This window comes from Bolinopsis microptera, chromosome 4, assembly GCF_026151205.1.
Source record: "Bolinopsis microptera isolate Bmic1 chromosome 4, MBARI_Bmic_1.0, whole genome shotgun sequence".
In the NCBI taxonomy this organism is placed as follows: Eukaryota; Metazoa; Ctenophora; class Tentaculata; order Lobata; family Bolinopsidae; genus Bolinopsis; species Bolinopsis microptera.
In genome coordinates this window covers 4,086,177-4,098,392 of record NC_087075.1, presented here as the reverse complement: position 1 = coordinate 4,098,392, position 12,216 = coordinate 4,086,177, and the positions used below count along the sequence as shown (strand labels likewise).

The following is a 12,216-nucleotide window of genomic DNA, read 5'->3' as shown; positions in this document are numbered from 1 at the left end:
AGAACTTAGGCAGTGGATTGTAATAAAAAACAACATGAACGATAATCAAGGCCCGAGCTTAAGTTCAATATTCCTATTAATTGAATTTAAAGATTACCCGCTCGGGTTACAGCACTGCATGCATTCTCTTTTAGGGATTTAAACTGATCCTAAAAACAACAAAACTGCCTGATGGGGACAGTAAGGAAACCTGATGGTGCCCTCACCGAATTTAACGGGTACGGTGATGGTGATACTCGTGTCTCGTAAAATAATTGCCGAGGACCGTCGACGAGTCCAACTCGGCGCACGTTTTGTATTGGTAGGTTATAAACCTACAATCACTGAATCCCCAGCTGAAACACTGGCAGTCATGGCGGATGTCCACTTCGCCACGACATCAGGAACTCAACGGGACCAAAGAATCAACCAATTTTATGATCACCGACACTATTTGATTTACAGTTCTTTGCTTTTAAGCAAAAAGTTCTTTTAGTAGTATACACTTTAAAATCAAACATTATTATAATTTTATAATAAAGACATCAGCTTGTATTTTTAAATATAAAATCACGTCTTACCATTCTGATGATGATTTTTGGATTACAAAACATATAATAGTATAACCGATTTTTTGTGCAATTTTAGGCTAGGTACAATCATAAAAGTAAATAAATAACTTGATTCACGATGTCAATCCTTCGCAGCTTGGTGAGACGTACACAGTGGTGCATTTCGCCGATCTACCGAAGGTTGCGAGAAGCATTATTAATATTTGATGCGCGCGCGACCCAGTAGTGCATCGCGCTACAAATAAATAACTAAATTAATATTTTTGATTGGTTTCGAGCTCAAAATCAAAAACTATATTTGAACTTTACATGTTATGCAATTTAATCATATATATAATATTCGTAACATGGCGAATATTTTGCTAAAAATACGCAATTTACAGTTATACCCGCACAACCCAGGCGCAAATTATAAAATTAATAAGGCTAGGCGAATATTTTTTTACGCGTGTTACGTTCGATCGAGCGTTTAGTGGATATTTTACTAAGATGGCAAATTTTTCATATCACAATATTTGATACACTTACTGGGCGGCGCTCAGCCTGTCAGTGTCATTCCGCCGAATCTTTATGTTTATGAACATAATACTAATAGCCTGCATGGGGTCCCCAAGTAAAATATTCATCATGCCTCCTTATATATGAAATATTTGCATCATCGCGCGCACTATTGCAAATAGATCATAACATGGCAAATTAAAATATTTTGCTAAGAATAATACATATTTTGTTAGCGCGGCAATCATTTTGATCGTAGCGGTAGACGTAACACTAACACAGCCGCAATGTTGCAATCCGGGATCGGAGGGGCTATGCTATACATTATATTTATACTATATTGCATTGTTAATTCATTTGTGCTCTTTATTTTGCAATTGTTTTTATTGTAGCGTGATGCACTACTGCCTAGTCTACTGGGCCTCGCAACTTCGGTAGATAGGCGAAATGCACCAATGGGCCTCGCCGAGCTGCGATTGCGAAGGATTGACATTGTGAATCAACTGTTTATAATATTAATACTACTTAATTTTTGATAGAACGACCAGCCGCTGGACAAATTTGAAACTATTCTATTTGTTAGTGTTTCGTCCCAGGATGTGAATCATGTAAGAAGATCAGTTTGCAGATCACATTCATCATCCACGCCCATTTGGTGAGAATGAGATATAGTGTCCCAACATTTAATTTTCCTCAGTTATACTTATATCCGATATATAGCACCTTGTCCGTTTGTTTATATGATTTAATAATTATTCTGCAACTCAATTCAATAAAGAACTTACTAGAAATATGGACACAATTTGGTGCAGAATAAAAACTAGAGTGTTGTCTGTCTTAACAATAACCAATAAATATAAAAATTGTAAACCATTATAAATCAAATATAAACAGGATCAAATATAGTAAAATCATTTGGTGCAAAACGTGACTCACAGCAATAGAAAATCAAAACAGATAAAATATAAACCCCTTAAAAATCAATTTCAAAAAATTATAAATTATAAAACTCTATAAATGATTCATCAGGTCTGTTGAATGCTCAAACAGGAGTTGGAAATGTTCATTCCTCCTCCAAAATAGCTAGGTCGGGGTCGATGTTTTCTGGATATTCAGTTATGAACGGGGCAATCACGTCGCAAATCTCGAGCTGAAGTGTTATGTAAACATTAATTCAATCATTAAAAAAACCATAATGTCAACTTAATATATGGACATTAATTACATTGAAAATTATAGATAGATTACAAACTTGATGTTATTGTGCAAGAATTAGAAATAACATACAAATTCTGCTATTCACAGTTTTTACTTTATTCATTATTACATCAGTTATTATTCACAGTGCCTGAGTGCTTGAGTGAAGAAACAACAAATAAATTAAAATATACCTTATCGAAATCAGACGACAAATTCCTTATGAACTTCCTCGGTATCTTTCCATCGGACTTTCTTACCAAGAAATATTCCTGTGAGACATGTGGTATAACGAAACAGTGGACATCATTATAATATGGTAGTGTTACCATGACAACATTACCTTATATGGTAGTGTTACCATGACAACATTACCTTATATGGTAGTGGTACCATGACAACATTACCTTATAATTATATGGTAGTGTTACCATGACAACATTACCTTCTACGGTGGTGTCACCATGACAACATTACCTTATATGGTAGTGTCACCATGACAACATTACCTTATATGGTAGTGTCACCATGGCATTACTCGAGAGATGCGATAAAAGGAATCAGTGGACATCCTTATTTTCTTATTTATCATATTTGCATATTGATCATATTTGCATCCCATTACCTCAAAAACAATGCCAATAATTCTTACTAAAATTCTTAGTAAATTAAGCAGACCAACTAAATTTAACTAAACTAACGTCTTTTCTGATGAACATGATGAACTTCTCAAAGTAGGAAGGAGTCACAGCATCTATTGGAGATGACCCCATGCTATCCAGGTAGTCCCACTTGTCCACAGTGTCGTAGTAAGACTGGAACGTCATCTTAGATTTACTAATGGTTTCTCTGTACCACCTACCTACTTCTTCACGGGCAAACAACATGATACTGTTCCTGTCGAACCTGTGATATTTAAGTGGTTATATTTTATTCAAATTTGTAGATTTGTTAAGAAGGTGCCCTGAATGAGGTTCTGGAAGCAAAGTTTAATAAGGTCAGTTTCAAGTTTTGCAATGAAAAGTATCAAAATGGTACTTTATAAAACCAATCCATATCAATTAATTAATTTTATTATTATTATTACTAATTAATTTATTACTCACACTGTAGCTCCACGGAGAACATTTGTAGTTTTAAAAAGGCTCTTCAGCTTCTTGGGTTTACCCCCGCTCTTTTTACCGCGCTCCTTCAATTTACCATCCTCTATGGAGCTTCTCTTTCCTGAAGTGCATTGTGTAACACTGAATAGTTCCACGCTGCTCGGGATTAATAACTCTAGTGTAACCTCATTAAAATACAATATCGGTGGTCCGTGGTATATATAAGTATATAGATTAGGTAGGAGCAACAACAAATAAGTAATAATTTACCCCTGACTTTCCATTCGTACACCTCCTGATCATCGATGAAGTAAATCATTTTCCTGTCATAAGGATTTGTTACAACTGCTGAGAAGGATTGTGGAATCTGAAATTGTCACAGCTTATGACATCAGTTTAAATTGTTCGCAATCTAATGAACACCACTGTATTATGAGTGTGTCTACATAATAAATAGATAAATTGTATTGGTAACTGATTCTTATAATTGTGTAATAAAGGATCCTTTGTGAAGTATCATTACACTACTGACCCCCTCGAAGTTGTCTGCAATGTCTTTAGGGTACCCAGGTTGCAGGGTGGGTCTGGAGTTTGTGTAGAAATATTTGAAATATTTAGCGTTACCAAATATGTAGAGGAAGTTACCGCGTCTTATTGCACCCCTGCGAGACAGTGACCAATGTTAATTACAGAGACAGGTGCGTCATTTGTCATGTAATGTGTATATACAATTATCTGTTTCAAACAGTTTGATTGACCTCCCCCCCTTATGATTATAAGATTGTATGTTCCATAATTCATGTACCCCTCCTCCAACCCCCCAGCAATCTGACCTGATGTAGTTCTGACAAGGTGCGAATGTAGGCATCACAGTGTTGGGTTGGGTGACTATCTCCGGTGTTGGTGTTGGTGTGGTTACCTCTTTAAAGTCTTCTTCTCTCTGAGGGTATTACTGTGTAGGTGGTGTAAATTACACACAACTTCTTAGGAAATCTGGGTATACCTGGTTACCTGGGTACCTGGTTACCTGGGTACCTGGTTACCTGGGTACCTAGTTACCTGGTTACCTGGTTACCTGGTTACCTGGTTACCTGGTTACCTGGTTACCTGGTTATCTGGTTACCTGGTTACCTGGTTACCTGGTCACCTTTTTTTTAAATCAAGACACTTATTTTACTTCGGTGTATTCCAACAGCCACATTGTTACACATGTGTAACCAGCCAATTACAGGAAGCCGAAGGATTTATTTGGCCAGTGACGGTTAAGGTAGTGTGTACCATACTTTCTTCGCCCGAGACTTTGCTGTAATGTGCAGCTCCTCATTTAACCCTCACACCCGATTTATCGAGTATTCGGCTTAGTAGACCGGGGGCTGCATAGACCACTCAGGATCCTTAGCTGAACGTCAACGACCAGGCAGACAGTGGGATTTGAACTCGCAACCTCACGATTGTAAAGCTGGCGTTCTAACCAACTGCGCTACCTGGCCTCAAAAGGTAACCACCCGGTTACCTGGTTACCTGGTTTACTGGAGAAGATGGCCTGTGTTAGAGCTAAACATGTGGTAATACCTTTTCACAGACGTAGTGCTCTGTCTTAGCTTTCTTTATGTTCGTGCAATGAACAAACTCCCACTTTGCGCTACCGCTGTACGCAGCTGTAAAGTTGCTAGGGTTATTAAGCTTACTAAGGTTACTTAGGTTACTGTGGTGACTAAGGTAACTAAGGTTACTAGTTTACTAAGGTTACCACTGTACGCAGCTGCAAATAATTATATAGTAAGAAATGAAAAATGTATCTTTTTGCTTCTAAATTTCAATAAATATAATTGTATATGGCTCAACGTTGGATGGCCTTAAAAGCTTAAAGTTAAAACATAAATGCAGCTCAAAATCTTTAAAAGAGTTTTAAAAGAGTTTTCTTTATAAATCAAACAATAAACTCACTAGCTCGAAGACACCTAGTTGAGGAAGGGTCCATCTGTTTAGCTTTATTAATCTCAGGGAACCAGTCAAACGACTCGCCACTCACCCACCCATCTTCAGAGGATTTCCTCCTGAGCACATCATGTTGTTAATATAATCAGTCTACATTCCGCCCCCCCCCCCCCCCCCCACCAACCTTCATTTTATACACAACTTTTTAACCGTCTTATTAAAAAGTAATGATTCAAAACATTTTGGTGAATTACAAAAATTATCTCACCCTATCCAATAAGGTGATCGTCCATTAGCAACTGTTGCGAGTATGTACACGTTTAACGGACCATTCCTGACTGTTGCTAGTCTTGCACCTGGGTAAAGTGTGATTAGTTCATCCATGAACATATTTACTGACATTGTATATTATATGATAACAACAAACTAAATTTAAAAGATAATGAACCTGGTTACCTGGTTACCTGGTTACCTGGTTACCTGGTTACCTGGTTACCTGGTTACCTGGTTACCTGGTTACCTGGTTACCTGGTTACCTGGTTACCTGGTTACTAACCTATATCTTCACACTCGGTTTGTGCATCGTCCCAGGTAATTCCTGCTGACACTGTGTGAGCAATGTAACATACTCCCTCAAATCTGTGCCAATCATCAGGACAGTTCGAAGGTCCTGCAGATACAAGAGGATATTAATAACTTCATAAAGGGAGAATAATACTGGATACAAGAGATTATTACTTACAGGGGGGGGGGGAAATAACAGGGAGGTTATTACTTATGGGGGGGGGGGGGGGGGGGGTAACATGGAGGTTATTACTTACAGGGGGGGGGGGGGGGGTAACATGGAGGTTATTACTTACAGGAGGGGGGTAACATGGAGGTTATTACTTACAGGAGGGGGGGGGGGGTAACAGGGAGGTGATTACTTACATGGGGGGGGGGGGGGGGGGGTAACAGGGAGGTTATTACTTACAGGAGGGGGGTAACATGGAGGTTATTACTTACAGTGGGGGGGGGGGGTAACAGGGAGATTATTACTTACATTGGGGGTAACAAAGAGGTTTATACTTACAGGGGGGGGGGGGGGGTAACATGGAGGTTATTACTTACAGGAGGGGGGTAACATGGAGGTTATTACTTACAGGAGGGGGGGGGGGGGTAACATGGAGGTTATTACTTACAGGAGGGGGGTAACATGGAGGTTATTACTTACAGGGGGGGGGGGGGGGGTAACATGGAGGTTATTACTTACAGGAGGGGGGTAACATGGATGTTATTACTTACAGGAGGGGGGGGGGGGTAACATGGAGGTTATTACTTACAGGAGGGGGTAACATGGAGGTTATTACTTACAGGGGGGGGTAACATGGAGGTTATTACTTACAGGAGGGGGGTAACATGGAGGTTATTACTTACAGGGGGGGGGGGTAACATGGAGGTTATTACTTACAGGAGGGGGGTAACATGGAGGTTATTACTTACAGGAGGGGGGGGGGGGGTAACATGGAGGTTATTACTTACAGGAGGGGGGTAACATGGAGGTTATTACTTACAGGGGGGGGGGTAACATGGAGGTTATTACTTACAGGAGGGGGGTAACATGGAGGTTATTACTTACAGGAGGGGGGGGGGGGTAACAGGGAGGTTATTACTTACAGGGGGGGGGGGTAACAGGGAGATTATTACTTACATTGGGGGTAACAGGGAGGTTATTACTTACAGGGGGGGGGGTAACAGGGAGATTATTACTTACATTGGGGGTAACAGGGAGGTTTATACTTACAGGGGGGAGTAACAGGGAGGTTATTACTTACAGGGGGGTAACAGGGAGGTTATTACTTACAGGGGGGGGTAACAGGGAGGTTAATACTTACATTGGGGGTAACAGGGAGGTTTATACTTACAGGGGGGAGTAACAGGGAGGTTATTACTTACAGGGGGGTAACAGGGAGATTATTACTTACATTGGGGGTAACAGGGAGGTTAATACTTACATTGGGGGTAACAGGGAGGTTAATACTTACAGGGGGGAGTAACATGGAGGTTATTACTTACAGGAGGGGGGGGTAACAGGGAGGTTATTACTTACAGGGGGGGGGGGGGTAACAGGGAGATTATTACTTACATTGGGGGTAACAGGGAGGTTAATACTTACATTGGGGGTAACAGGGAGGTTAATACTTACAGGGGGGAGTAACAGGGAGGTTATTACTTACAGGAGGGGGGTAACATGGAGGTTATTACTTACAGGAGGGGGGGGGTAACAGGGAGGTTATTACTTACAGGGGGGGGGGGGTAACAGGGAGATTATTACTTACATTGGGGGTAACAGGGAGGTTAATACTTACATTGGGGGTAACAAGGAGGTTAATACTTACAGGGGGGGGGGTAACAGGGAGGTTAATACTTACAGGAGGGGGTAACATGGAGGTTATTACTTACAGGAGGGGGGGGGTGGGGTAACAGGGAGGTTATTACTTACAGGGGGGGGGGTAACAGGGAGATTATTACTTACATTGGGGGTAACAGGGAGGTTAATACTTACATTGGGAGTAACAGGGAGGTTAATACTTACAGGGGGGAGTAACAGGGAGGTTAATACTTACAGGGGGGGGGTAACAGGGAGGTTATTACTTACAGGGGGGGGGGGGGGGGGTAACATGGAGGTTATTACTTACAGGAGGGGGGTAACATGGAGGTTATTACTTACAGGAGGGGGGTAACAGGGAGGTTAATACTTACAGGGGGGGGGGGGGTAACAGGGAGGTTAATACTTACAGGGGGGAGTAACAGGGAGGTTAATACTTACAGGGGGGAGTAACAGGGAGGTTAATACTTACAGGGGGGGGGGGTAACAGGGAGGTTATTACTTACAGGAGGGGGGGGGGTAACATGGAGGTTATTACTTACAGGGGGGAGTAACAGGGAGGTTAATACTTACAGGGGGGGGGTAACAGGGAGGTTAATACTTACAGGGGGGTAACATGGAGGTTATACTTACAGGAGGGGGGTAACAGGGAGGTTAATACTTACAGGGGGGGGGGGGTAACAGGGAGGTTAATACTTACAGGGGGGAGTAACAGGGAGGTTAATACTTACAGGGGGAGTAACAGGGAGGTTAATACTTACAGGGGGGGGGGGTAACAGGGAGGTTATTACTTACAGGAGGGGGGGGGTAACATGGAGGTTAATACTTACAGGGGGGAGTAACAGGGAGGTTAATACTTACAGGGGGGGGGGTAACAGGGAGGTTATTACTTACAGGGGGGGGTAACATGGAGGTTATTACTTACAGGAGGGGGGTAACATGGAGGTTATTACTTACAGGGGGGGGTAACATGGAGGTTATTACTTACAGGAGGGGGGTAACATGGAGGTTATTACTTACAGGAGGGGGGTAACATGGAGGTTATTACTTACAGGAGGGGGGTAACAGGGAGGTTATTACTTACAGGGGGGGGGGGTAACATGGAGGTTATTACTTACAGGAGGGGGGTAACATGGAGGTTATTACTTACAGGGGGGGGGGGGGTAACATGGAGGTTATTACTTACAGGAGGGGGGTAACATGGAGGTTATTACTTACAGGAGGGGGGTAACATGGAGGTTATTACTTACAGGAGGGGGGGTAACAGGGAGATTATTACTTACATTGGGGGTAACAGGGAGGTTTATACTTACAGGGGGGAGTAACAGGGAGGTTAATACTTACAGGGGGGGGTAACAGGGAGGTTATTACTTACAGGGGGGGGGGTAACATGGAGGTTATTACTTACAGGAGGGGGGTAACATGGAGGTTATTACTTACAGGAGGGGGGTAACATGGAGGTTATTACTTACAGGAGGGGGGTAACAGGGAGGTTATTACTTACAGGGGGGGGGTAACAGGGAGATTATTACTTACATTGGGGGTAACAGGGAGGTTATTACTTACAGGGGGGGTAACAGGGAGATTATTACTTACATTGGGGGTAACAGGGAGGTTAATACTTACAGGGGGGAGTAACAGGGAGGTTATTACTTACAGGGGGGGGGGTAACAGGGAGGTTAATACTTACAGGGGGGTAACAGGGAGGTTAATACTTACATTGGGAGTAACAGGGAGGTTAATACTTACAGGGGGGGGTAACATGGAGGTTATTACTTACAGGAGGGGGGTAACATGGAGGTTATTACTTACAGGAGGGGGGTAACATGGAGGTTATTACTTACAGGGGGGGGTAACATGGAGGTTATTACTTACAGGAGGGGGGTAACATGGAGGTTATTACTTACAGGAGGGGGGTAACAGGGAGGTTATTACTTACAGGGGGGGGGGGGGGTAACAGGGAGATTATTACTTACATTGGGGGTAACAGGGAGGTTATTACTTACAGGGGGGAGTAACAGGGAGGTTAATACTTACATTGGGGGTAACAGGGAGGTTAATACTTACAGGGGGGAGTAACAGGGAGGTTATTACTTACAGGGGGGGGGGGGTAACATGGAGGTTATTACTTACAGGAGGGGGGGTAACAGGGAGATTATTACTTACATTGGGGGTAACAGGGAGGTTAATACTTACAGGGGGGAGTAACAGGGAGGTTTTTACTTACAGGAGGGGGGGGGGGTAACATGGAGGTTATTACTTACAGGAGGGGGGGTAACAGGGAGATTATTACTTACAGGAGGGGGGTAACATGGAGGTTATTACTTACATTGGGGGTAACAGGGAGGTTAATACTTACATTGGGGGTAACAGGGAGGTTAATACTTACAGGGGGGGGTAACATGGAGGTTATTACTTACAGGAGGGGGGTAACATGGAGGTTATTACTTACAGGAGGGGGGGGGTAACAGGGAGGTTATTACTTACAGGGGGGGGGGTAACAGGGAGATTATTACTTACATTGGGGGTAACAGGGAGGTTATTACTTACAGGGGGGGGTAACAGGGAGGTTAATACTTACATTGGGGGTAACAGGGAGGTTTATACTTACAGGGGGGAGTAACAGGGAGGTTAATACTTACAGGGGGGGGGGTTAAAGAGGGTTACAGTGAGGGGCTTGTATTGTTGGTTGAACTGTTGTAGACAGTACCTCTAATAAACTAATAATAACGTATAATCTGCTTTACAAATGTGCGCTCACCCTGGCCAGCGTACAGTAGCTTAACAGCCAGAATATCTGAGTCATGTAACTCTCCGTTGTAATCTCTGAGAATTAACAAACTCTTAAACTTGTTATATTCTCCAAAACTTTAAATGGAAATTTTGCTTTGTTTAGCTCTTTTTACTGATTCTTGCAACTATTATTTTCATTGACTTTGTAACTCACTCTGGTATGGTGGTGGAGTCCAATATAGAAAGCATCACCGAATCATCTACACTAGAGTGTCTCAACCCTGTGGAATATAAATAAGCTTATGAGAAAGGGCTAACAATTTGCTTGTGAAACATATATCTAGTATTAACCTATATCATTAAACGCTATAAATTATCCATTATCAGATTATCCAGTTCGCTTGAGGGAGTATAAATACAAGTGATTAATAATATATCGGTAATACATAATTAATGAATAATTAGTGATAACTATAAATAAATAATAACGTAATAATCATACCAAGGTAATGTCCCAGCTCGTGAACGGTTACGTAGATGAAATCCACTTTGTCGTCTGCATTAACTTCCCAAACTCTGTTTGCTCTGTAGTGAACCTGAACTTACTATAGTTATTGAATATTACTATTATCTTAGAGTCATTTCATCGTCTGCCATATATTAATCAAAAATGAGCACATGAATAATTGGAGTCATGTTGGAGGGTTTAAAACAGCACAATTAATTTGTATAGATGTAGATGAGTTTTGTAATTTCGTTCATATTGGCTATGGTCTATAGATGTCATTACATTACGAAAGTGTTTGTTTCTCGGGTTCAAGTGCTCTACTAAACAAAAAGGAACTTTTTATAAGCGTAACAAAGTAAACGATGTTATTGAAGATTGATGTCACTATAATAATATAAAGGCATAACTTACACTGCCATGATATTCGCTAGAAGGGAAGGGAGCATGAGCAAGTTCGTCTCCATCAAAAGTATAATCATTGTGTTCATCTGCAACGAACTCTAACTTAGCATCTGGTTTCTGACTAGTCTGAGAGGTAATGCATTAATTTTACTAATAGTTATAATTTGTATAATTTGTAAAGTTTGTAGATTCCTCTACAGGGTCATCGAATAGTTCGACCGCCCTTGTTTTACAGTACACTACAATGTAGATGTTCTGAAGGAGTATCCTAAGATTCTTGATCTTTTGGCACACATTCATTGAGTACATTTATTTTACTTACGGTGTTTTTATAATATACTATAAGACTTAGAAATGGGGTTCTAAAAGAATAATGCTCGACTTATAATACTGAATGAGAGTCTCCTTTCATTCTAGTAAATTACTGATAAGAACTAGATACTTACAGTACGTATAAAGGTCACAGCAGGCCCTATTGCATTGCTCCACGATTCAAAAGCAATATCAACCCCATCATTAGCGAATGGCATGCTTTGCCCTGATGGCTTGTTTATCAGATTGTAGGTAAACTCAGTTTTATCTGACAGGTCTAGTGTTCCTTTTGAAGTTGCTGCCCTTTTCCTTCTTCTGTTTGACTCATGGGAACTCCTGAACTCTCCCACTCTTTCTGTAATAATTGGTAAGAAATTTAATTTTTTAAATTTGACTTTTGTTATATTTAATTGTTACAGTAGATTCCCTGTAAGTTTTATTTATCTATTGGTCTAAGGAAGTACCACTATCAACATATTTTGATATGTTCCGTTTTTTTGAAAATTTATGTTTTTGTACAGGAATATAACATGTAAAATAATAAGGGGGCTATGGGAAAAATCACACCTATACCTAACGCAAATCACACCTATACTTAATGCAAAT

General features: G+C 41.1%; 1 protein-coding gene across 1 annotated transcript in view; it reads right to left on the bottom strand.

Annotated features, from left to right (window-relative positions):
- Nucleotides 1-1,630: 1,630 nt before the first annotated feature.
- LOC134814423 (uncharacterized) overlaps nucleotides 1,631-12,216 on the bottom strand; it is an 87,783-nt gene continuing 77,197 nt past the window's right edge. The window contains exons 7-22 of the mRNA XM_063822534.1: nucleotides 11,745-11,965; nucleotides 11,308-11,424; nucleotides 10,891-10,984; nucleotides 10,603-10,669; nucleotides 10,417-10,481; nucleotides 5,844-5,957; nucleotides 5,556-5,643; nucleotides 5,297-5,406; nucleotides 4,922-5,007; nucleotides 4,183-4,289; nucleotides 3,882-4,011; nucleotides 3,620-3,716; nucleotides 3,353-3,470; nucleotides 2,948-3,152; nucleotides 2,441-2,518; nucleotides 1,631-2,199 (exon numbers count right to left, since the gene is read on the bottom strand). Coding sequence (XP_063678604.1) covers nucleotides 2,113-2,199; nucleotides 2,441-2,518; nucleotides 2,948-3,152; nucleotides 3,353-3,470; nucleotides 3,620-3,716; nucleotides 3,882-4,011; nucleotides 4,183-4,289; nucleotides 4,922-5,007; nucleotides 5,297-5,406; nucleotides 5,556-5,643; nucleotides 5,844-5,957; nucleotides 10,417-10,481; nucleotides 10,603-10,669; nucleotides 10,891-10,984; nucleotides 11,308-11,424; nucleotides 11,745-11,965 — 1,784 coding nt within the window. The 3' untranslated portion in view covers nucleotides 1,631-2,112. The remainder of the gene's footprint in view (nucleotides 2,200-2,440; nucleotides 2,519-2,947; nucleotides 3,153-3,352; nucleotides 3,471-3,619; nucleotides 3,717-3,881; nucleotides 4,012-4,182; nucleotides 4,290-4,921; nucleotides 5,008-5,296; nucleotides 5,407-5,555; nucleotides 5,644-5,843; nucleotides 5,958-10,416; nucleotides 10,482-10,602; nucleotides 10,670-10,890; nucleotides 10,985-11,307; nucleotides 11,425-11,744; nucleotides 11,966-12,216) is intronic.